The 26,912-nt window shown below is 32.5% G+C and overlaps 2 protein-coding genes across 2 annotated transcripts; one reads left to right on the top strand and one right to left on the bottom strand.

The window, feature by feature from the left end:
- On the bottom strand, positions 1–25,278 carry LOC129223902 (60S ribosomal protein L23a-like). Its single transcript, XM_054858279.1, has 5 exons — positions 25,172–25,278; positions 16,159–16,465; positions 7,244–7,420; positions 2,106–2,175; positions 1–64 (listed from the first exon to the last, which is right to left on the bottom strand). Exons 1-5 carry the CDS (start codon positions 25,203–25,205, stop codon positions 50–52), a joined length of 603 nt encoding a protein of 200 aa, XP_054714254.1. The 5' UTR covers positions 25,206–25,278; the 3' UTR covers positions 1–49.
- Positions 25,279–25,612: 334 nt separating this feature from the next.
- LOC129224380 (nascent polypeptide-associated complex subunit alpha-like) lies at positions 25,613–26,533 on the top strand. Its single transcript, XM_054858822.1, has one exon. The coding sequence runs from the start codon at positions 25,716–25,718 to the stop codon at positions 26,367–26,369; it is 654 nt and encodes a 217-aa protein (XP_054714797.1). The 5' UTR covers positions 25,613–25,715; the 3' UTR covers positions 26,370–26,533.
- Positions 26,534–26,912: the final 379 nt, after the last annotated feature.

Raw genomic sequence — 26,912 nt, 5'->3', positions numbered from 1 at the left:
TTTCTTTTTTTTTAAATTAAACTTTTATTTCAAAATTAAAGAAGTCCATTTATATGATTCCAATCTGAAAGAAGAAAAAAAAAATACAAATTAGAACACATTTAGTTTAATTATATTTTAAACATTTGCATAGCATAAAAAAAAAGAAAAACTATTTTTTTAAGGGTGGTACAAAGCATCAAAAAAGTGAAACTGCTTTTAGTTTTTAAGTTCCATCTTTCCTATTTGGTTTCAAGGTGCGGAAAAATATTTTAGAGGAACATTAAAGAACACTTAACTTACCCTAGCCAAATTAGACAAAACTACCATAAAAGAAACCTTAACATTGCCATGCATGCTATTACAGTAGAATACCTTTATAACGCCGACCTATATAACGCAATTCTCTATAAACCGCACAACTTTTCAGAAGTAAACAAAAAGCTTTGAAGTTTAAAAAATACCTCTGTTTTGTCTTGCAAACATAAAAATTGTTATGCTAATTAAATGTTGAAACAGTTTTTTTTATCTTTCCACCTTAATTCAAAGTTTTTAAATGAAAATAAGTATTCACAGCAAAAGAAGTCCCAGATGGCTCTTGAAAATTCAGCTGTTATGCGAACCATAAAACTAGCAGAACTGCTGGATAATTCACTCTCTTGATTGTAAAACATATTTATTTGTGAATGAATAATTGTATAATTAGTACTTTAATATGTTTATTGCAGATACAACTTATCCTAAATTGGCAAATATAGATATATTCTGAATAATAGTTCCAAAATTTGTAAAATAACCTATATAACGCAAAAGCTCCGGTCCCAAGGTGTGCGTTATGACGATCTTCTACTGGATTAACATTTGAAGCAACCAGAAGCAAAGGGATTTAAGGACATTTTCAAGTTTTGGGTAAAACGTGCATAAAGATTACATCCTAGGTAGGCCTTCAATGATTTTTTTTTCTAAATCATGCTGTACAGCAGCACCTACCAGGGCTACTAGTACTATCTCTTGCCTCAAGACAGAGGAGGGGTTCACCTACCATTTGTACTGATTATCTTCAAATTTTTAATTTTGCCACGGGCACCCCTTTGCTTCTCACCATCTCATTTCTCTTCAAAATGATGGGTAAAAAGTGTGTTCAAAACTGAGCGGTATTTAGTGTCTACATGCTTCAAATTCACCAAATATGTTTTTGATTTGAGAAATTTAGCAGGAACAAATATGAACAGCACAAGTGAAAATAGAGTTTAGAGATAAATTGACATATTTTCACAATATTTTCTTATCAGATAGTAGGGTTTCCGTAATGGTTGCTTTGCAAAATGCAAAAACACTAAATTACGAATATGAAGGAAAGCAAATTCGTGTAATTTTTCATGTGAAACCAATTTTTAGCCCCCGCCCCCCCCTAAGTTGCTATTCTTACCAAAATCCGAAAAGCTTCACTATATATTATTAAAAAAAAAAAAAAAAAAAAAAGCAAGGAGTTTTGAAACAACACATTTTGGATAAAAAATTTTTTCCTGATGCAGTTTTTTGGTGAACTGAATAAATGCAAACATTTCATTGGAGAACTTAACGCAAAGTTGGCTATTCAGCGAGACTTTCACACTTCTTCTAATTCCATAATTACTGTAACCAATGCCTGGATTACTGATTATTTAAAAGTAACAAAACAATAAATGTTTCTTAGTATTCTTTTTTTTTTAAACTAATATAATTGCGACAAAATCAAACTTGCAAATAAATTAGAAGTGAAGTTCCATGCAAAAAAAAAAAAAAAAAAAAAAGCTTTAGGAAAAAATTATGATAAGCTTGTTTCTATAAATTAAATGTTTTTTTGGAAAGTAGCAGGGGCATTCCACGGTATTTTTGACATTATGTAGAGTCCGTAACGTGAGCTTTTTTTGCCATAACTTTTTAACTTACCGTTTGATTTGCAAATTATTTTAATATTAGCTGGTGTGTTGGTAGGAAAAGATCAAAATAAAATAATATGCTAATCAAACAGTAAATTAAAAAGTTATGGCAAAAAAGGTCACGTTACGGACTCGACATAAATGTCAATAATACCGTGGAGTGCCCCAGCAACTATTACTAATTACAGTACAAATTATTCTTACCTTATTAGCAACATCTAATGCATCATAATCAGGAGCTAACCTTACATAAGCTTTCTTTTGCCCATCAGGTCTAAAAATAAAAATGTAATTGGTAACAAACACATAAATTACATAATAGAACTTTTTTTTTCTCCTTTTTCTGAATAAATGAGTATTCAGCAAAAAAAAAAAAAAAAAAAAAAAAATGTAACCATTCAGGTTTTAAAAACATGTGTATAAATTAAAAAAAATATACATAGATTAACAACAAATTTAACCCCTAACCTACCGAGGAAAATGCACAAGATCCCCCCCCCCAAGCGCTGATTTTAATAAAACATGCAGGGGTGGAAAACCAAAAATTCATTTTTGTGTTAGTTTCGTATCAGTAAAAACGTCAATTTCGTATCAAAAAGATCAGTTTTGTTCCAGGTGAACCCACTGCTTTGTAACATTATCTTTATTCTTTAATAAGATCAATACACAATTTGAAGCATATATAAAATATTTGTAGCAAAAATTACATAAATAACTTTTAAAACCCTATTTCAGAGGTTCCCAAACTTCAGACCTCCGTAGACCCTACATATATACATTTTTAATAGTAAATCTCTACTTTTTCGAACACATTTTTTCTTATTTTTTCTTTATTTATTCATTGTTCTGTATATTTTTCAGAGCTCTTGTCTGGTTTTTATTTATAACATTATTATTTTGAGTTATCAGGGGTCTGTCCAGGATTTTTCACAGGGTCCGTTTTTTGTGAAAAATCAAATAATTTTGTGAAAAATGAATTAATTTTGTGAAAAAATGAAAAATTTTCGCAAAAAATTTTTTTTGTTGTTAAAACAAAATTTTGGAATTTAGAGATTGCACAAACTGCATCAATTAAACTTAAAGTTGAGTGTTTTCCTCTTCTATTTCGAGAAAATCATTCTGGAGTGTTTTTCTGACATTTGGCGGGGGGGGGGGGGGGGGGTTACTTTAAATACTGTACAGAAATATATTATACTAGAAATATTTCTGTACAGTATTTAAAATAATTGTAACAAAAATAAATAAATAAATAAAATTCAGAATAGGGGGGTTCAGCATTTAACTTTTTGACCTAAGACACTCTTAAAAAGCACAGAATTTCGTTTAAAACTTATAAATTCCGTGATTTTAACAAAAATAAAAACATGTTTTAATTGTTTACCTCTTAACAAAACGTAAATATCATCAAAAATTCGAAAAATCGGATTCCCATAGCGGATGCAAAGAGATCGCAATTCTCAAAGTGAAGGCATCAAAAGTATAAAAACGGCTTGTAAAAGAAATATTTTTGATAAAATTATTTTAAAAATTGCATTTTAGAGTCCTATGATAAACATTTCATTAATATCTGTGGACACAGTTGACGCAAAAAAATAAATAAAATAAACCATCTATTCAGCATTTTAATTTTTGACTCATAACAGAAAATGGAATTTTGCTTTAAAAACTTGAAATGAGAGTTCTAACAGAAATAAAGAGCCTTTTCATTTATTTGCATCCTAATAAAGCGAAATTAGCTTGAAAAAAGAACAAAATATGATTATCATATCGGATGTTAAAAGATTGCATTTTTCAAAATGTAGACATCTAAAGAAAAAAAAACGGTAATTAAAAGAGTTTAATTAAAGTTAATCATCCTTGTGTTAGTATCAAAAAATCAAAACCCATATAATTTTCTCCCAAAACAACAATTAAACATCGCACCACACCGTAAAAACGCAAATATTGACCATCTGGTAATAATGATGAGAATATTTTCTAATCAAGTCATTATAAAGGTTCAATGCCATATGCTAAGTGGTGATAATTTTAAAGTTGGTAACCCTATCTGAAGCGATCATATTCCCCCCCCCCCTACTATCACTTTGCAGTTCTAAGTTCATTTCGCAGATATATATTATTATTGTTTATTAAATCATGAGGGAAGAAAAGTGCTTGCCAATGCCTTTTCAGAAAAGTTTACAGCAACACGGCTGCTAATTAGGTGTGATAAAACAAACAACCATTATATTTATTTGGCTGTAGCAATTATTTATCGCTTGCAGGAACATCACAAGAGTGCCGATTTTCTTTCTTTTTTTTCAAAATTAGCCGATTTTGTATAAGCTGTTCCCTCTAATTTGACTTGTAAAAAAATCCAAAAATTATCGGTTTATAACCAGAAATATGCGTTATTTTGCTTTCAGATTTGTTCTTTCAATAAACAATTTGTGAATGATCCGATCTTGTTTATCAGAATTTTAACCAGAAATATGCGTTATTTTGCTTTCAGATTTGTTCTTTCAATAAACAATTTGTGAATGATCCGATCTTGTTTATCAGAATTTTGTGAAGGGTCCGTTTCCTTTGATCGGGATTTTGTGAAAGGTCCGTTTTCTTTGATCGGGATTTTGTGAAAGGTCCGTTTTGGTTGATCGGATTTTTGTGAAGGGTTTGTTAACGGATCCAAATATCCTCTGGCCAGACCCCTGGTTATGGAAGTAAAATTCTATTTGAAACTCAATTAGGAATAAAAATGTTATCACCAAATTTCTACAACAAGTTTACTAATAAAAATGAACTTTTGCAGTTTGTGAACAAAACGCCGTTAGCCTGTTAATTTTTCATATGAGTTGTATTTTTATTGCCTATTAGGATTTTAATTATTAACTATGGTTCAGACAAACCTACCCTCGCAGAGTTGTAATGCTGTGATTAGGATCTGCATAGCCTTCACAATACTTACTATACACCTGCTTAAGTGTACCTGAATTATATTGAGTCACGGCTCTCTGCTCGCTATCAGTCACCAGTACCCCGAAGCTGCAAGCAATTTCATTCTTGCAATAAATGCACTATTAATGGATGAATTTTGGAGCAAAAGTTTTATTTGAAGTATAATATCCCAGCTGTAAAAATGTGCCCCAAGTAGTTTTGCTGCCCCAGGCGAGGTTGACAAGTGCCCCCCCCCCCCCCCCTCCTCCATTGCTCACTTATAAAATCCTCACTTATATCCCAGCCCTAACACTGTCCGGGATTGAATACTCCAAACAGACCAGTGCATTAAAAGTACCTTTAACTTAGAAGCCAGTAGATAAATAAAATAATTTGCCGCCCTTAAAATGAGTTTTTAGTTAAATTTCAAACTGGGTTTTGCATATCCAAGCACTGGTACACAGTTTAAACTATCTTTTTTAACATTAAAGTAGCTCATTTTGTGGCACTGAAACATGTATTAATACAGTGGCTGCCGCTTATATGAACCACATTTGTTCTAAACATGTTTGATTCCATATAGCGGCTGATTCAGTAAAGCTAGATTTTGTTTTGTTTTTGATTCATTAAAGCGGTTGTTTCAATTAAACGGTGTTCACTGTATATTCAAAAGACTTAAATAACGTAATCTGCCACCCCCTCAAATTAAACTGAATTTCTAGTTAAATTTTGAACAATGTTTTGCATGTTCAAGCACTTTCGAAATTTGCCTCCCTAGGCGGCAGCCTACCCCAGGAACCAGGCCAGCCTGGTCAGGGTGGCGACAGGAACTGTTAAAAAAAGTTCCCTGACTTTTCCCTGATTAAGTTCACCAAATTTCCCAGATTTACGTTACCAATGATAATGGTTTTCTTTCTTTGCTCTACTTAAAATCCACTGTATGTTTGTATTAAATGCAGTATTTTAAACGTTTTAAGTTGTGTAAAGTTGTTGAACTAAAGATATATTTTAAAAAGATGCTACATTTTCAATAAAATGGTTATAAAAAAAAAGAAAATGTTTTTGGAAGGAAAGAAAAACCAACAAAACAGTATATTAAATTTTTATACATGGAAAGATTATAGAAAATTCGAAAAAAAAAAAAAATACTTTACTTCCAGAAACCACTTAACATAAGAAATTTAAGAAACTATTAAAATTACTCTTAAAAACATATGTGTATTTATGATAGAACTAAAAGTAATTGAAATTATTTTGAACTAAGTTTTCAAACAGTATAACAACTGTTGCAAGAATAACAAGTAATAGTGAAAGAATAGAAGTAATGTAGTTATTCTTATCTAACTAATTGACATATTTATGCAAAATAGATGAAACCATTTGACATCCATTCATAGGGAGCTTTTCTCTAATCAAGAATATAGGTTTTAATGAATGAATACAGCATTTTAACAATAAAAAAAAATAAAAATATTTACTTAAGTTCACAAGTTTACGCTATTTCAAATGATTTCAGTATGTAACGAAAAAAAATCTTAGATTGCTTTTCTAACAAACAACTTTGAATGCAAGGAAAAAAAAAAGCAATTAGTTAGTATCAAAATATATAAAAGAATACAACTTGGTTATAAAATTAAAAAATTACCCTTCCCTGAAAAGAAAACCTTTATAATCTACGGCGACAACAAATAGTATAACGGCAAAAGCAAAGTTTTTTTAATTGAAAGTTCTATTTTAGCAATTAAATTAAAAACCCAAAGAAGTAATAACTTTTAAGCTTTTATAGTATTAATTCAAAAACCACCAAAGATTTCTTCTTGAAATCGTGATTACAGTACTTAATTACTTCGAGACAATGGAATAAAGGCAACAAGCTAAGGCATTAATGAAGGCTTCCTCTTTGCCTGTATGGTTGTTTATTTTACGTAGCATTGAAAGTGTAAAAGGAAATTTCAAGCTAGGTAAAATAAACAACCTAACAGACACAGAAGCAATCTTAATAAGTTCATCCTGTGGTTAATAAGTAACATTCAATACTTTGACGTTGAGGAAAAAAGATGCACAAATATGCGGCAGTGTATAATCGCACCTCATTAATTTTACTTTTCTGAACAGATAATTGGCGGAAAATGCGTAGGGAATTAGAGTATTTAATTTTGTAAAGCAAAAAAAAAAATTTTTTTTCTTCATAAAATCAATTTTCCCTGATTTTTTGTTATTTTTTCAAAATTCCCTGATATTTCCCTGATTAATAAAGTTCCCTGACTTTTCCCTGATCTGTCGCCACCCTGCTGGTGCTTTCCGATGTGTCCGAAAAATTATAGGAGCCGTTGATCTACTTGACATAGAATTATTCCAATATCAACATAAAATAATCAAACTATAATCAGTATTTATAAATCAATAAAGGGATAAAGGGAAAACATTACCTTATGAGAGTATTCACTTTCTGTACATCAATATTATACAACTTCTTCACTGCATTCCTAATCTGAGGCTTATTTGCTCTTTTATGCACAATAAATACCAATGTATTATTATCTTCAATTTTCTTCATTGCTGATTCAGTTGTTAATGGATGTTTAATGGTTGACCACTGATCAAATCTATAAAAGAAAAGAAACCATAAGAATGTAGAACAGTGTTCAGGGGTCCTGCTGACACTCATGAAACGGGGCCCCAACAAATTATGCTGATAAAAAGAGTGAATACAGTCAACGTTCTATAGAATGACCCCCTATTATTACAATCCTGCCATTATAACGACCGGTGCATAAAGTTTCATTTCCTATTCCACATATGAATCGATTGGCATAAGTCCAACAAATGCAACTTTTCAGAAATCAATAAAAAGTGTTGATTTCATTCAGAAAAGAACTAAATTCTACCAAAATTTTTAATGACTAATATAGTCACAAGTAGGATCATTACCTCACCTTAAATTACGTTTCATTTATTCAATGAATTTGATTATTATTTTTTAAATTTGAACTTTTTCCCTTTCTGAGATAAACAGGGGTCTGGCCAGAGCAAATTTGGGTCCGTTAACGGACCCTTCACAAAAATCCGATCAACCAAACTGGACCCCTCACAAAATTCTGGTAATCAAAAACGGATCTTTCACAAATTGTTTATTGAAAGAGCAAATCTCAAATTAAAATAATACAGCATATTCAAAGTTAAATTAGAAGAATCAACTTTTACAAAATCAGCTAATTTTGCAAAAGGAAAAAAAAAAAATCGGCACTCTTGTGATGCTCCTGCAAGCCATAAATAATTACTACTGCCAAATAAATATAATGCCTGTTGTTGGTTTCTTTGAAAGAAATTAACAGCTGAAAGTCAGTTTGGTTTATAATTTTGCTTGTTTTATTTTTTGCAGCGGTGTTGTTGTAAACTTCTTTGGAAAAGCGGCAACATTCTCTGAATAGCGTAGTAAGCACTTTTCTCCCCACTCATGATTTAATCATCAATAATATACAGCGAAATGAATTTAGAACTACAAAGGATAGTATGGGTGGGGCGGATGTGATCTGTGATCGCTTCAGATAGGGTTACAAAATTTAAACTTATCGCCACTTAGTGTCTGGTGGTGCGATGTTAAACTGTTATTTTGGGAGAAAGTTAAATGGGTTTGGTTTTTCAATACTAAAAAGGATAATTAACTTTAAATAAACTTTTATTTACCGTTATTTTTTTTCTATAGATGTCTACATTTTGAAAAACGCTATCTTTTTACATCCGATATGAGAATTATATTTTATTCTTTTTTTCAAGCTAACTTCGCTTTATAAGGATGCAAATAAATGAAAAGTCTATTTTTGTAACAAAGCTTATTTCAAGTTTTTAAAGGGGAATTCCATTTTCTTTTATGAGTCAATAATTAAAATGCTGAATCGATGGTTTATTTTTTATTTTATTTATTTATTTTTGCTTTAACTGTGTCCAGGTATTAATGATATGTTTATCATAAGATTCTAAAATGCAATTCAAAAGTAATTTTATCAAAAATATTTATTTTACAAGCCGTTTTTATACTTTTGATTCCTTCACTTTGAGGATTGCAATCTCTTTGCATCCGCTGTGGAAACCTAATTTTTCAAATTTTGGATGTTTAATACGCTTAGTTAAGAGGTAAACAAATAAAATATTTTTTTATTTTTGTGAGAATCACGGAGTTTATAAGGTTTGAACGAAACTCTGTGCTCTTAAACAGTGTCTTGGGTTAAAAAGTTAAATGCTGAACCCCTGCCTATTTTTTTTTTCTTACAATTATTTTAAATACTATACAAAAAACATTTCTAGTATAATTTAATATGATGTAGAATGGTAGATAAATATTGATACTTGAGGGGTGCCCATCTCCCAGGGAGCGATGCCTCCCCCCTCTCTTCAAATACTAGAAAAACACTCAAGAATGATATTCTCAACAGAAAAGAGAAAAAACACTCAACTTTAAGTGTCAATGATGCAGTTTCCATCATCTCAAGAGTCTAAACTTTCGTTTTTACAAGAAAAAAAAATTATTTGATTTTTCACAAAATTATTTTATTTTTCACAAAAAACGAACCCTGTGAAAAATCCTGGACAGACCCCTGATAAATATCCTGAAAGACTGGTTTAAAGTAATGAAACTGTCGATCAAGAGAAACAGATTTGTTTCAAGCTGATTTATAATAAAAAATATCACAAATTGACAAAAATAATTAGTGAAGTCTGTATTCAAAAATTCATTATCTTAAGAAAATATACAACGTGTATTGTCTTCTTTCTCTCGTCTTGTTTTAGTGAATTAATAAAGTCTAGTGTAAAAAAATAAAAACAAAATACAAAAACTAACAAATTGAGATAAACAGCAAAAGTTTTACATGTGTGAAAAAATATATTCATCAAATACATCCTCCATGGAAATCTTTTTTCCTATCTTTCTCTTGTCTAATTTTTTGTACCAAGTTCAATGTACATATTAGTATGACTATGTTTAGAATTGCACTGAATAATCATCTTGATATTTGTTATTTCTTTCAACAATATGAAAATTTTTCCTTTGTACTCATCATTGGCATTGAAATATTCTTTTCTGAAATTTTTACATTGTACTTTATTGTAAACCTAAAATGTATACCAACGTTAGAAAGTCAATTTGAAAATCAAATTATCCAATAGATGCGATTTCTAAAGTGAGATTACTTAAAAATTCCATTAAAAAAATGAATAGGGTTAATTTGCTCCCCTTTAATGTGAAACTAACAGATGTAGATCAAATCCTGTGCTTTCAATTTTTGAATTCTGTAACTTGAGGGATTTTTTTTTTTTTTGCTTAGTCAAAAAACTTTTCTTGACAGGGGACAGTACTCCCCCCTCCCGGGCGATACCCATCTGGTGGGTACCACCTCCACTGAATCTCAGAGTTCATAAAAATTTAAATACAGTAGCCCCCCGTTATATCGCTCATTCGGATATATCGCTTTTCTTCCGTCTCCCGAAATATTAAAGCCTAAAATAAGAAAAAAACTTTGCTTTAAGTTTGAAACCATTTCTGAAAACATATGGTATTGCACAGAGAAGGTCTCTTTCTTCTCTATTTTGTCAATGAACAAAAGGAAGCAATTCTTCCGAATTAGCTGGAAAAGCAGCAGCAATTCCTGTCATCCAAATGTACATACCCGCACAGTATATTTCAGTTTAAGATGGTCTGTAAACTACTTGACATCTTTTGTATTGATACATTGCCTTTACAAGGAGTGAGAAACATCAAGCAAGTGTCATAGTAGCCCATGTAGAAGAGAACATACGCCTTTCTTTTAGTACAGAAAAGATTTGTACTTGGTTGCACAAACCAGGATTTGCATCAAAGAAGCGAATAATGATCTGGACAGGCGAAATAGTTTCTTGTAAACAATCTGTTTTCTTTTACTTTTCACATCCTTTCTACAGCAAGTAAAACGGATTAGAAAACCTACTCGGAACAAGAGGGTATTGGAATGCTCATTCTTATCTCGCGGTAGCTCAGAAAGATCGTCTTCATTCGCCATTTGATGATTTTAACTTTCTGACGGTGAAAATTTACTTAAATTTCAATTTTGTTTAAATTTCAATAGGTGTGATAGTACCCACATCGAAACCATTAGAAACTAATGTCAAAAAGAACAAATGCTAATTTACTTGTGTATTAGACATAACTATTTTTAATGCCCTCTGTTATATCGCGCTTTCGGATATATCGCTCTTTTTCTTTGTCCCCCGAAATGCGCGATATAACGAGGGGTTACTGTACTTTAATTCTGAAAAAGTTTCCCAATAATATCCCCCTAAAAATTTCAACGAAAATATTTAAATATATTGCGGAGAGAGGTCGGGTACACGTCTGGAGCAAGTTTTACCCAAAGTACAGCTTTTTACGAATAGCTTTTACTATAACTACATTTCTTGGCCCAATTTTAAATTTTAGTTTTATTGGAAGATTTAGAATTAACCTTAATAAGATTTTAGGATTAACTACAAATATTGAGTGTTGTAACCAAGAAATCATGTACTGATTTTATTTTGAACTATTTAGTGATAACCAAGCTTTCTTAGATAAAGTCTTTATATTTGAATTTACAAAGCACCATCGGCAGTTTCCCGACTTGCTTAAGTGATTCATACATTCCTTTTACTATTTTATAACTGAGATCGAGGTAAAAAATATATAATTATTTTTATTTGAAAGTAATTACTCAGGAAATGTTAGGCAAAACTGTTTGTTGAACGGTTGTTATCACTGCGTAAGGTAGCTGTTACAAAGCTGTTGAAAGAACAGGTATTGTAAAGTAAAAAAACAATGTGATACCAGATTAAACCAAAACCTGGAACTGCACAGAGCGATTTATAACTCTCATCAGTTAGAACCAGCCCATTGGTTGAAAGTGGTTAAGAGGGAAAGGATGCAGAACAAGTGTTGGTAGGGTGTCAAAAGAACAGATTTTGAAAATAAAAGAATGTTGAAAAAGGAAGTTCTTATGAAAGGGAGGTAAAAAAATAAGCTTATTTGAATAGATTCTTATGTTTTTTAGATTGCCAGTTTAAAAGAAAATTAAATAGTTTTAGATAAGGTGAATAGGATTAATCAATGACTTAAATAGTTTTAATTAGAAGTCAAAAAAATATATTAATGATTAAGAAATGAGCATCAGATAGCGGAAAACTTTACAACAATTCAGGTTTCTTTAGCCCTCCCCCCCCCTCATTTATTTGAGAAGCATAGTGAAATGATGTTTCTAGTAGAAAGATATTGCTATTTCAAAAGCCAAGAAATAAAGCTCTTTAGAAAGTGTTCCAAAAACGTTCCCCCCCCCCCCTTCTTTTAGTAATTATTTAGCCGAATATTTTTTAAGTTAATGCTAATGCTTTCAAAAAAATAATTAATTTGGTACCGAAACATTTCTTAACATTGTGATATAGTATTTTAAGCTGTTTAATGCATAGAAATGTGCTTTAAATGCAATCTGAGCTTTGCTTTTAGACAAAATCAAGTGAACTATATTCGGTATTCGGCCTAATTACTATTTGTTGCATCCCTAGTTACCTGTCATTTCTGTTGAACATTCACTTTACTGTCCAAAGATCCCGGTTTCAAAGGACAAACGAATGTCCTCTCAGAGGAAAGTCATCAGCAACCTTGTTAAATTTCTTTGGTGTTATGTCTAGGAAGTCTCCTGCAGTGTTCTTCTTATTTTGACCAGCCTACATCTCACTGAAAGCATACAGTTTTTTCGCAGTGATAATAGTGATGTTAACAAAACCCAAGAAATTAGCGAATTTCATTCGGATACTGTGATTTCGAATCCCCCCTAACCCTAACCAGCTGAAGAACATACCATTACCAAAATTATGTTAGATCTAAGAAGTTATTTTTTACCTTATTATGCCAAAAAATTTAGTTCTATGATCTTGCCATTGCGTCTTAATATTTCTTCCTTCTCGTTTAGTGCAGAAAGGGCATAAGTTCGCGGACTTACTCCCTTTCTGCACTAAACGAAAAATGTGACCCTTTAATGAAGTGCTTTAATGCACAAGAATTGACTTCCCTGTCACAATAGTCGATGTCTCTACATACAAGCATGGGAACACCACTGCTAACTCAAAAAAAAAAAAAAAACTTGAATTTTGACATCTTGAATTCAAATTATGTTTTTCGCAATCACAAGTGTGTGTATGTAGGGGTGGGTGTTTGTGTGTAGGGGTATGTGTATGTAGGCATGTGTGTTTGTGTCGCAGCATAAGTGTGTGGATAGTTGTATGTATGAATGTGTGTGTGGGGGGGGGGTATTTGTATGTGTGAGTAGGCATATTTGTTTGTGTCTGCGTGCAGGCATAAATGTGTGGGTAGTTGTGTGTATGTGTGGGGTGTCTGTATGTATGTATGCATGTGTGTAGTTGTGTATGTATGCGTGTGTGCGTAGGACATGGATGCAACCTGGAGACTGCTTTTGGTATAGGAGCAGCAGTGTGAGGAGCCCATCGACGGTGATGGTACAGAGGGTGGCGGTGGGAAAATAACATGATAGGGCGCCAAAAACAGTCAAATGAAAGTAATAAGCAATCGTGATTGCTCAAAAAAAAAAAAGTGACTTATGCCCTTTCTGCAATAATCGATTCATATGCAATGCTACTTTAACGTCCTAACTGAACGATTTATTCCAATATAAGGTCCAAAATTAAGTTTCAGTTTTTTAAAATATCCTCAGGAATAACTATTCAAAAATTAATATTAAAACCTTTTTTTTTTTAAAGGTAAAATATTTCCATTGTAAGGAATTGTTTGTTGGTATATGGTAACACAAGTGCTGAAAACCACACACAAATGGTTAAACATTTACCATTATATTTTTTGAAAAATTTTAAAATACGGAAAACGTCTACTATGTCTGGGAGGAGAAAATACACTTGGAATAAATCTGAAACAAAGAAAAGAAACATCTAAAAGGAGTAATCTACTTTTAAAAATAAATGATTTCTCTCTGTTATTTTCAATGCTTTTGTCACCAAGAGTATTTTAAAGTTGTGTAATTAATGGATAGTACTGATTTATAAAATTTTCAAAAAGAGAAAAAAATTTATAAAACATGTTTTAAATTTATTTCTCATTTAGTTGGTTTTTTTACTCTCTTTTGAAAATAAACATAACTTTGAGAAATCATTCTTGCATTTGAAAAAATGACAAAATATCACGCAATACATATTAATGACCTCTCCTTACAGTGATAGATTTCGTTTGGACAACAGTGGCCGTTAGCAGGAGCATTGATGGTATATCGTCCAGACTCCAGTGAGAAGGGAAGTAAAGGATTTCCTCTTAAATGATGCATTTCATTTGACTGCATTGAGTGTCTAAGCTATGCTCTACATTGGCATTTCCCCCCGAATTGAAGTCCTAAAACGAAAGTGTAGGCAATTTTTAATGACATTAAGGAAAGGAATGGGGACAAGGTTCGAAACTGCCTCCCGGAGATTTTTCAGAATTGAAGTTACAGAAGGCAGATTTCAGACGATCCCCGGTGATGTTTAGAGGAGGAGTCTGAAGGTCTTTCCCTAGGTATTTTTCAAAATTTCCGTCTTAAAGATGCCATTGCAGACATCTCTGGTAGAGCTAGGAGAAGGAATGAGTTCAACTACTTTCCTACTGTTGTTTATTGAAACCAAAGTTCCAAAGAGCACTAGTTTATGTGACGTTTGATGATGTTAGAAGGAACAGGTTTTCAAACATTCCCCTGGAATTTTTATGAAATTCAAGTTCTAAAGCACAATTTTAGAGTACCTCTTTCAATGGAAAAGGGAAGGTATAGATTCAGAGATCTCCATGGGTAAATCTCTTTATTTTAGTTGTTTTAGAATTCAGATAAAAAATGCTGCAGTCCCCCTCCCTCAAGCATGTGTAAATCAGATATGCAGTGTAAGACGTAAGTTGTTCCTTACATATAGGTCAGCTTTGGAAAATTTTCGGGGAGAATCTCACCAACCCCTAACTTAACAAAAGACAGCAGCTTAAAATTGGACCGAAAAATCATCATTTCTGAAACATTTCTGGAGGCTAGAAGAGAATCACCAAACACCTACCCCTACATTTAACAAAGGCCTAAATTTGCGTTTTTAAGACTCCAGTTTCAGAATTTTTTCCTCCTATATTTACATAATCAAAGACACAACCTAAAAGTTTTAAGACTTCAAATTTTTCGGACGACAGCCCAAAACTTTCCTCACCCTTGAATCACCAAAGATAGCTTGGTGCAAAGTTCTAAATATACTAGCTTCAAAAATTTTTTGAAAGAGTGCCCCTAAACCCTTGAGATAAATTCACCAGAAGATGGCTTAAATTTGCGTTTTTAACGGTCCAGTTTCAGATTTTATTCTGAAGAGAGCACCCACCCTATTTTTACACTACCAAAGATCATTCAAATTTTTAAGAGTACATTTGTGAGACCGCCTCCAATACCCTTTTCTGTAAGTTATAGAAAGATAGCTTAGACCTAAAAACAGCTGAGAAGTTTTAATCCAGCTTCAAAATTTGTCGGAGGAGGGGCAAGCCCCGAAACCCTCCTCTATACTCATGAAAGATGGCCAAGAGTTCAGTCTTTAAGGCTCCTGATTTTTATTTTTTCTACAAAGAACTCCTCTGCCTTTTACCTTGGTATTACTCAAGAGAAGAGACAGCCTAAGAGTTTTAAGACTTCAGTTGCCAAAGTTTTTCAGGAGAGAGCCTCAGAACCCCCTCTCCCTAATTCACCCAAAGATAGCCCAAAACATAGCTTTTAATACTTCAGAATTTTCCAAACTCCAGTTTTGTATTTTTTCCAAAAAAAAAAAAAAAAGACCCCTCTCCAATATTTTTACGCCACTAAAGACAGCCTAAACTTTTTTTTCAACTTCATTATCTTTCAAAACATTCCAAGGGCAGGGTTCAAACATTCCTAAGAACTCTTAAACCATTTCTCTTAATTCTCCTTACTTCAAAAATTGCCTGCATTCACGTTTACACAATCTCGTTCTTGAACGATTATAGACAGTTTTGAATTTTTTCTTTAGAAAGTGCCCTTGTTTAAAAAGTTGCCAGCAGTAGTGAAAAATAAGGTCTTTCAAAGGGTTTTAAGGACCTTGAGCAAAAACTTTTTTGGGCTCTTATTTTTGAAATTGAAAAATAAGGAGTTTCGAAGGACTTTTAAGGACCGTGAGAACCCTGTATTATGCATTTTTATACTTTTAAAGTATCAATAAAAAACTTTTTCTACTATGCTGGTAAAATCACTTTAAAATCAAGCCTCTAGACTAGAATACCCCCTTAAGCTTGCCTGAGCGCTAGACATACCTTGGCCTCCTAGGACAGCTTTTCCTGGGATATTTTGGCTTTCGTTGGAGAGTAAGAGTCTTGGGTCGTCGGAATTGTACAGTTGTTCGGATTTTTCTCGTTCTGGTTCCATGAGCTCCTTTCACCACCTTCTTCCTTGCAACTAAAGCTTTAGCCTTTGCCTGAGCACCTCCAACTTTTTTACCCTTAGGTACAACCTTTTCTGTACCTTTAGCAACAACTTTAGGGACTGGTGCGGGAACATCTTTTTTCTCTTCTTTAGGTTTTTCAGTTTTAGTTGGCTTTGCAGCAGCTGCTGCACCTTTGGCTGTCGAGAGAAAATGATTCAATAAGCAAACTATTTTATCCACACAGCATGATAGCAAACATAAATGACATTCAAAATTTGCATTGAACGGGAAAATACTATAAAACAGACATATCATACTACAACAAAGAATATTTACAAGTTTTATACTCATTTTAAAAAGTGAAAATTAAGGACTTTTTAAGAACTCTCAAAAATTTCAAGGACTCATCAGAAATGATTAAATAACTTTAGGTATTTACACCATTTCAAGGTTTTCTGGAGGGGGAGGGGGGCAAAGTAACTTGATGCATTACATACAAATGCATAACCAGGGTTTGCCGATATATATCATGATATACAGTTAGTCAATAAAGTCTGCGTATATCAAGAGAAAGTAATATATCCAAATTTAAGGTGCGAAGATTTAAGTAGAGGGAGACCCCCCCCCCCCCCTCCTTCGCCAAATACTAGAAAAATACCCCAGAATGATATTCTTAACATAGAAGAGGAAAACACTCAACTTGAAGTTTAAATGATGCAATTTGTGCTAACTCTAAATTCTAAAACTTTTAACGAAAAAAGTTATTTCATTTTTCACAAAAAATGGACCCTGTGAAAAATTTTAGACAGACCCCTGATAATGTTTTGCATAATCTATGCAGGAGTCTTACATTTAATAAAAATAAAAAACAAATGTACGGTGTACTTATACTTCAGCCATCATAAGTGAAAATTATTTATAAAATATACTTTTTAAATACTATCTGTCCTTCATGAGAAAAGCTCCTGCCGTAAAGACTTAGCCAGTCACTGCCATTAGAAACGGACATCATTCATTTCCTGCAAGGGTTAGCAGATGGGGTTTCTTGGCGCCATTTCACCATTCCTTTTCTAGGGTTTTTCGAACATTAAGCTTCCCTTAGAAAAACGAAACACACCTAGTTGCTATAATATTAGAAAGGTGCAAACAATTCGGTGGAGGCTTTTCTGGTGATCGACAGACAGTACTACAAATTTAACCAGATTAACCTGAAATCCGGAAAAGCGAGTTTCTACTCTATTACACAAGTTTGACTTCTGTAAATATGCTTCAATCAGAACGCTGTGGGAAGAAAGGCTCATCAAAACAAATCAGAGCAATAATGTCATCATAAACACAATTACAGAAGAAATATCACAATTTTTCGCACAATCTATGCAGGAGTCATACACTTGATCAAATTACAAAGCGAATGATTGGCGAGCTAATACTTCAGCCCTTATAATTTAATTTTTAAAAACATTAACAAATTTAATCAGGATTAGCCAGAGATCTGGATAAATGATGTTCTACTCTGTTACATAAGTTTGACTTCTTTAAATATTCTTCAGAACGCTGTGGGAAAAAAGGCTCATCACAACAAATCAGAGCAATAACGTCATCATAAACTTTGCAAAATGGATATCTACAGAAGAAATATCACAACGAACTTTTGCATAATCTATGCAGGAGTCATCTGCAATCTTATCAAAATAAAAAGCCAATGTTTGGCGTATTTATACTTCAGCCCTCATAATTTAAATGTATTTATAAAATATACCTTATAAAAACTACAAATTTAACCCGGATCAACTATAGATCTGGATAAATGAGGTTCTACTTTATTAAAACAAGTATAACTTCTGTAAATATGCTTCAGAACGCTGTGGGAAGAAAGGCTCATCACAACAAATCAGCAATACTGTCATCATTAACACATTTTTTGCAAAATGGAGATCTGCAGAAGAAATATCCTAGGAGTATATGAATGGTGGGGCACCTTGAGACACCTCACATTTCAGCCTTAACTTTGTAAACAGAAATTAGTTTTCTTGGGACATCATAGATGACAGCAGGATCTATCTCTCATTAACACAGTTAAACACTAATATAATATCCTCCATTTTTTGAGAGTTACATCAATGGGTGGTTTCATAATAATTTAAAGGTTAAAAATTGTATTGTACTGCTAAGGCTAACTTTTAAAAAGTTGATATATAACAGGGGTCTGGCCAGAGGATATTTGGGTCCGTTAACGGACCCTTCACAAAAATCCGATCAACCAAAACGGACCTTTCACAAAATCCCGATCAAACAAAACGGACCCTTCACAAAATTCTGATAAACAAGATCGGATCTGTCACAAATTGTTTATTGAAAGAGCAAATCTGAAAGCAAAATAACGCATATTTCTGTGTATAAACAGATAATTTTTGGAACCTTTGTTTAAGTCAAATTAGAGGGATCAGCTTATACAAAATCGGCTAATTTTGAAAAAAAAAAAAAAAAAAAGGGGGGGGGGGGGGGCACTCTTGCGATGCTCCTGCAAGTGATAAATAATTGCTACTGCCAAATAAATATAATGGTTGTTTGTTTTATCACAGCTAATTAATAGCGGTGTTGTTGTTGTAAACTTATTAGTAAGCACTTTTTTCCCTCATGATTTAATAAACAATAATATATATCTGCGAAATGAATTTAGAACTGCAAAGGGATAGTAAGGGTGAGGAAAAAATATGATCGCTTCAAATAGGGTTACCAACTTTAAAAATATCCCCACTCAGTGTCTGGCGTTGAACCTTTATAATGACTTGCTTAGAAAATATTCTCATCATTTTGTGGGCTCGTCAATATTTGCGTTTTTATGCGGTGAGATGTTTAATTGTTATTTTGGGAGAAAATTATATGAGTTTTGATTTTTCGATGCTAACAAGGATGATTAACTTTAAATAAACTATTTTAATTACCGTTTTTTTTCTTTAGATGTCTACATTTTGAAAAATGCAATCTTTTAACATCCGATATGAGAATTATATTTTGTTCTTTTTTCAAGCTAACTTCGCTTTATTAGGATTCAAATAAATGAAATCTCTTTATTTCTGTTAGAACTCTCATTTCAAGTTTTTAAAAGCAAAAATTCCATTTTCTGTTATGAGTCAAAAATTTATTTTATTTTATTATTATTTTTTTTTTTGGGGGGGGGGGGGGGGGGGTCAACTGTGTCCACAGATATTAATGATATGTTTTATCATAGGACTCTAAAAATGCAATTTTTAAAATAATTTTATCAAAAATATTTCTTTTACAAGCCGTTTTTTATACTTTTGATGCCTTCACTTTGACAATTGCGATCTTCTTTGCATCCGCTATGGGAATACGATTTTTCGAATTTTTGATGATTATTACGCTTTGTTAAGAGGTAAACAATTGAAATATCTTTTTATTTTCGTTAATAATCACGAACGTTTTTAAACGAAATTCTGTGCTTTTTAAGAGTGTCTTGGGTCAAAAAGTTGAATGCTGAACCCTATTCTGAATTTTTATTTTATTTATTTTATATTTTTGTTACAATTATTTTAAATACTGTACAGAAATATATCTAGTATAATTTAACATAATGTAGAATGGTAGATAAATATTGATACTTGAAAGAGCGATGCCCCCCCCCCCCGCCAAAATATCAGAAAAAAAAATCCAGAATGATTTTCTCATCATAGAAGAGGAAAAACACTCAATTTTAAGCTTAATTGATGCAGTTTGTACCATCTCTAAATTCTAAAATTTCGTTTTAACACAAAAAAATTTTTTTTTTTTTTTTTTTTTGAAAATTTTTTTTGACTTTTCACAAAATTAATTCATTTTTCACAAAAATTATTTGATTTTTCACAAAAAACGGACCCTGTGAAAAAATCCTGGACAGACCCCTGTATAATAACAACCTCAGTGGGGTACGTTGAGACACTGTCCCACCAGTGTACAGTTCAGAAAAAAGCCTATTTCACTAGTACTAAAAGTGGATAAAGGGTTTTAAATGTACTAAAATTGAGAAAAAGGGCTTCCACTCTTGAAACAGTAGCAGAAAATGGCTCTTAGTAGTAAGATTTCAATTAGAGAGTATCTAAAACATAGGATTGAGTAAAAGAACTCTTAAGATGGTATGTAAGAAAATTTAAAATGAATATTCAACATAAAATTTACGTGAAATACACCGCCATAGTATATATAATAAAAATTATATATATAAATAAAAATTTTGTTAGGCTGTAAGTATGTAAATACAGATTTTTTAAATCAATTAGGATTAGTTTTTTTTTTTATTCATTTAAGTTCTTTTTTCCTAGTGTTCTAAAGTACCCCACCTAATGGGACAGCAGGTTGAGACATTGTAATACTTTTTAATTTTTTTTGTATGAAAATTTAATTTGATGAAATAATAGCTAAATAAAATTTCATTTAAGCAAAAATGTTCTAAATTACATGTTTTAGCTAAATTTGTTGAAAATTGATTTAAACTAAATTTCTAAAAACCAAAATGAAGTGTCCCAAGGTCCTTACTTTCCCCTATGGTTTTAAAATAAAAATAGAATACAACAAGATATGAATATTTAAGTCAAGTTAAAAAATTTATACACATACAAGTTTAAAATACTATAGTTACCAACATTGAAGGACAAAAATTTGGGAAATTTTGCATGGATAAATTTAGCGAGACGTTTCGAGTGCAAAAGGGATCTTTCAAATACCAAATCACAATTTCTTAAATAAAGTTTATATCAAACTCGAAAAGCCAGAAATTTAACATTTCTTGCTGAAAGTAAAAGTTTAGGACAAAACTTTTTCAAAGAAGGAAAATGAAATACTTATATTTCAAAAAATGATTGGACACACACACAATTTACACATATATATGTGTAAGAAAAAGGTTTCATTTTTGGGACTGTGCTCACAACCTTCCGTTTTTTTCGTTGGAATTTTTAATGTTACAAAAAAAAACTTTTCTTTAAAGGGAATATCTTTGTTTTGATGAACATTTGGTACATATTTAAGTTTATAAAGGAGTTTGGAGAAGGTATCAAAATTCATGAGTCCTCCCGAATGAATCCAGGAGAGTTGGTAGCTATGAAAATATGGAAACTATGTTTCAGAACGCTGTGGGAAAAATGCTCATCACAACAATCAGAGCAATATCATTCATCATAAACATATTTCTTTAAGTATGTAAGTCAATTTTTCACTTGACTTAAAAATTTTAAACTGCATCATTTTGACATCCTTTACCACACACACAACCCTAATTTTTTCTACACCAAGTAGCCAATAGTGTTTTACATTTAAAATCTAGAATTTTTTAAATTTTCATTAAGTTTGGAAAAAATTGATATAATGCAAGTTACATAATTATGTTTTTCAAACACTATGGGTAAGATGCTTATCACATTTATCAGACTAATATCATAATCATAAATACTTTTTAACAGGATACTAATCTATTGATGAAACGGTTACAGTTGAACTCACGCGATGAAACAGCCAATTAGCCTGAATTACTCTAGGCGGGATATTCCATTATCCAGGATCAAAAGGCTAATTTGCCACCAAATGGTACATTGAAAGCATTAATACATATGGCGGGATATTTTTTTTACCTGATATTCCAATAGCAGGCTCTACTGTATACCTAAAGGCACAAGGTTTTAAATTAACAATGTCAGAAAAAAAAATTAATTCATCTTTTTTTTTTTAATATACTGCAAACATGCTTCAGAACGCTGTGGGAAAAATGCTCATCATAATAATCAGAGCAATAATTTCATCCTTAACATATTCTTTGCAGAATTGATATACATAAAAGATATTAAAAAATGCAAAAAAAAAAAAAAAAAAAAAAAAAAACTATACCACAATTAAGTTTGCAAAATTTCTCGGAATTTAAATACTATACTTGTTTAAACACCATAAATATGTCTCAGAGAAAAAATGAACAGCAGTACTTGGAGATGAACACAAAACTCAAATACCTTAATATGGCAATCGAAACGAGACCAAGGACCAATACAAAGGAGTGACAATAGCATGCCCCTCCCTTGAGGGACCCTGCACCAGCAAATCTTTCTAATTCAAGATCTAAAATAGTTGTTTCGATGAGGTTTAAGGGAAGGAATGTGGTTTTTAATCTTCCTATCGGAAAACTTTTCTGAATTGCACTTTAAAAAAGAGGCAATTACAGACATGGTGATCTTAAGAAGAAGAATTTGGAGGCCCCCGAGCAATTTAAAAAGGCAGGTGTTACACACTGGCTCCGTAACGGAGCACCGACCAGTTTCGGCACATGCGCAGAGCTGAACTGCCTCCGATGGGTCGGATCTGGCTGACCCACCCGAGCCATGCTCAAAGAGGTGTTGGATCTGATTCGACTAAGTCACGATAGCTCGAATCGGATATCAATCGATATTCTCGGCGGTCGTTCTTAATATATGGCCAACCGAGCAAAATACCAGATAAAAAATATGTCCGAGCAAAATGATGGTTCTGACAATAAAATGGATACTAAAAACAAAGTACATGATATATAATTGTACTTTAATGAGAATTTAGTTATTCAGGGCGACATGTCGACATCATCGGTCGTTATAATGGAGCACCGACAATTTGACCTCCACCCCGTGCCGCTGCGATAGATCGGACCCGATTTAAGAAATAAAAATTCATTGCTTCATACTTGAATTTATTTTAAATTCTGAGATATATTTTCATTTTTCGTTGAAATATTTCAACAAATTAGTTTTCCACTTATTGCCATATTTTTGTAATTAGTCATTATAAATTTAATTTCACTTATTTAAAAGTAGCTGAGAGTATGAAAATGAGACTATATACTTTGTAGTTAAAAGTAATTTATCCTTCACTTAAAATGAATTCCCATTCTCTGTTATTTAATTATTATTATAAACAATTTTCAGAATTTTAAAATACAATCCCCTTACCGTCACTCATGACTTAAATACAAGTTTGGGTTTTTTGATGTCAAAAGCATGATTTCAGTATGACATGTCAAAAACTCAACAAGTGAAAATTGATCATTTTTATAAACACATAAGGTTTCCTAATTCTCAAAAATTATTCAACTATATTTTACACTACAAATCAATGATATCAGTGGCGAATCCAAGATTTTGTTGTGGGGGCGGATGAGTCAGTGGCGCAGTCAGAGAGTCGTTTGAAGGGGAGGGGATGTTTTTTTTAAAAATAAATATTTATACAGGGTGTGCCTGAACTTTTGGGTAAGGAGGGATAGTACACATCTGGACAAAATATAGTAGCGAAAATAAGGGTTTCAAACTTCTTTCGAAGGAGATAGACGCCATTAAAGTTTAGGGTCCAAAATTTCAAATGATCGTTATCAACGGAAAAATTGGTCTATTCTTTTGCGGTTTTTGCTAAAATATTTTTTTTATCAGTATTTTCTTGAAAATAAATTTTGAAAATTTAGTTTCAGAAATTCCGTTAGAGGGCGATTTAGACTTCGGAGTAACGAACAACAATCTTTTACCACTATTTTTGAATCTTAGTAAATGTTTTCTAATGCTTGGACTTAAAACTTAAATTTCGAGCTCAAAATCTGAATTGTTGAGATAAGTGCTCTATGGGCATGCAAGATGTTCAGATAGGTACGATTGAAAGTGTGAAAGCTTGTGTCAAAGGGCACTTCAAACGAAACTGTCGAGTCGCAAGGACGCTATTGTGACTAGGACGACCTGTTAAGGTATATAAACAATTATTGGACTTTTCAAAGGAATGTACAGTAGGTCTCAGAGAAGCAGGTTGGTTGCAGGCGCGTATCTGCCGCCCACCTCAGTCGGAGCGACATGGTAGTAACATGAGTGTAGGTAAAAATGAATGAATCACTCCATTGCGGACGGTTAAGGTATTCTAGAAATAGAAATGAGCGCGGAGATTGCATTAGTTCCATGCCGTTGGACACCTTTGAAGAAACTGCTGGTATCAAGAAAAACAATTCCGAGTAGACTGAAAGATGCTGGTATCTCGAACCGGCTTTCCATTGCGATGGATTGGATTTTCGCTGCACTTGATTAGCTGGGTTTTGACAGACAGGAGGCATGTTATCTTCAATGATAAATCCAGATTTAGTCCTAGTGGTCATAGATAACCCATTTCACTCCATATCACGCAGTGTTTTGTCTTGTATAGCTGTTAGAGGAGGCTATACAACTTACAGTTTTGTAACCTTTATTGTGTCATAACTTCTTAATAAAACAATCTTTTGTTCCGAATTTGTAATCATTTCCTCATCCTGTCATAGGCCACATCCATTTTTAGGTTTCGTGAAGACCGCTCGTTTCTTTCTGGGTTAATGTATTCTTTTGTGACGGAAAGCATTTTAACTTCTGAACACAATTAAAATTGCACGACACTTAATCACGGCTAATAATTCCGATTTTGAGCTGAAAATTTAAGTTTAAGTCCAAGCATTCGAAAAAATCTGATGAGATTCAAAAACAACGTTAAAAAATTGTTGTTCGTTAAGTCCCCCAAATTAATTTGTGCGTTAAACGCACAAGGTAAGCAGAAGAAAAGGGGCACATTTTACTTGTATTATACAAATGTATTAAGCCTAAAACTGATTATGTCTGTTAGAAGTGCATATAATTTTTAAATAAACGAAATGTTACTACACAAATTGATTGAAAGATTTGTCACAAGAAAATAAGCAATCGAAAGCATACTAATGAAAAAATAACCAATAACTTTTAACAATAAACCACGAGGCAGAGTGATGATTCTAGTGCGCCATATTACAGATATTTCAAAGACGAAAAATAGCATTAAAATACATTATCATAGAACATTCAAGTTTTCTAAGTAAGGAAAAATGTATCAGAAACATATTAAAAAGATTACAGTACGTTTTTCAGCTCCCTTTTTAGATTTCGGACCCATTTTTTTCACCGCCGCGTCTTTACCACGTTTTCCAAACCAGATGATAGTGCTGATTGCCAACTTCTGTTTGTGAAAGGTGTAATTTTCAATAAAAAAATATGTCTTTTCCTTTAAAATTAAAATAATGCAGTAATTCGTTCAAATGAAAAGAAAAATGTAACCTGTTTTTATTTATAACGTATTTATTATTAGAGTTGGAGACAAAGAATATGTTCGAAATTTCAAATATTTTAGGTGAAAATTAATTGATATTTTAATTCAACGCCTTTTAATTATCAGATAAATGTATTGTATAATTTGTAATCCAGCTGTGGATTATTTCTTTTGTCTGCCATTCATTGGAGTAAACATCTCTTCACTCCATGGCGCAATAAAATTTGCCTGATGAATGATCTCGTTGTGGCAGCACCTGTTTTTTTCCGATTCCGGTCTCCATTTGTGCGAAGCACGTTTTCGTGTTATTGTAATTTTGGCTTCAGCGAGTCCGTCTTTATTTTGAATTGTATCATCATGCCTCAAATGAGTGTGTCGGAAGTTTTATCGATTGAAGAAGTTGAAAAAACCGAAGGTGATCATAAATCTGGCACAGAATCCGAAAGTGATGAATCTTCACCTGAAGCAGATGAGGGAGACAATGCAGCCCAGTCAAGTACGAGTCAGATGGCTCAAATGGCTGGTTTGAGCGAAGAGTTGGTCAGTAAAGCTAAACAAAGTCGCGGAGAAAAAAAAGCAAGAAAATTGATGTCAAAGCTTGGCTTAAAACAAGTGCAAGGTGTTTGCAGAGTGACCATCCGGAAGTCTAAAAATATCTTGTTTGTGATCACTAAGCCTGATGTCTATAAAAGTCCTGCTGGCGATACTTACATCGTGTTTGGCGAAGCTAAAATTGAAGATTTAAGTCAGCAAGCTCAAATGGCTGCGGCTGAAAAATTTAAAGCCCCTGAAGGCGCAGGACTGGCTGGTGACGGGCCGTCACAAACGATCGCATCCCAATCTATCGAAGAGGAGTCTGAGGAGGAAGGTGAAATTGATGATTCTGGGGTGGAAAGTAAAGATATCGAGCTTGTCATGTCGCAGGCTAATGTTTCCCGTGGTAAAGCCATCAAAGCTCTCCGAAATAATAGCAATGATATTGTGAATGCCATTATGGAATTGACTATGTAACTTTTAAATATTTTAAGAAGGAGGTATGGCTTCAGCTCCATCTTTGACAAATAATCTGTTATAATCTGTCTATTTCAGTAATGTTCTAAGCCAATTCGTGTGTATAAACCTAATTTACGCCTGTTAAATAAAAAATATTACAGGGTTTCTTTTCACTGTTAATATTTTTATTCGTCGACAGCTGTGGTGTGGAATAAAATAGCATAAATCTTGGTTAAAAAAACCCTTATTTCATTTAAATTTTAACATTAATGGTATTTAACAGCAGAATATAATTTTGAACCAGTGAACTATTTCACTGGTGAATCATCTATATACAGAATATCTTCAATTTAACCATTTCCTCAATTTAATGATACATTTCACTGGTCCGGATTTAACTGCACTAAATGTATATGCTTCTCGATTTATGTTTAACCTTTTCCAGTCCCTGACAATCGTTAAATTGGAGTTAAACTGTAATTGTAGTTGCATCTTCTGGTTTTTTCCCTTCTAAGATTCAAGTATGAGCAAGGCTTTAAATTCATTTTCAATTTTTGCTCT

Source organism: Uloborus diversus, chromosome 6, assembly GCF_026930045.1.
Source record: "Uloborus diversus isolate 005 chromosome 6, Udiv.v.3.1, whole genome shotgun sequence".
Taxonomy (NCBI): Eukaryota; Metazoa; Arthropoda; class Arachnida; order Araneae; family Uloboridae; genus Uloborus; species Uloborus diversus.
The sequence above is the reverse complement of the archived record's forward strand: the minus strand, read 5'-3'. Positions and strand labels throughout refer to the sequence as shown.

Excerpts from the sequence above, each read along its gene's own strand:
- LOC129223902 (XM_054858279.1), bottom strand. The coding sequence starts at position 25,205 with ATGGGTCCGAAATCTAAAAAGGGAGCTGAAAAAC. Across the intron at positions 16,466-25,171 it reads TAAAAAGGGAGCTGAAAAAC|CCAAAGGTGCAGCAGCTGCT; the intron begins GTACTGTAATCT and ends TTCTCTCGACAG. Across the intron at positions 7,421-16,158 it reads AGCTGTCCTAGGAGGCCAAG|ATTTGATCAGTGGTCAACCA; the intron begins GTATGTCTAGCG and ends TTTCTTTTATAG.
- LOC129224380 (XM_054858822.1), top strand. The coding sequence starts at position 25,716 with ATGCCTCAAATGAGTGTGTCGGAAGTTTTATCGATTGAAGAAGTTGAA.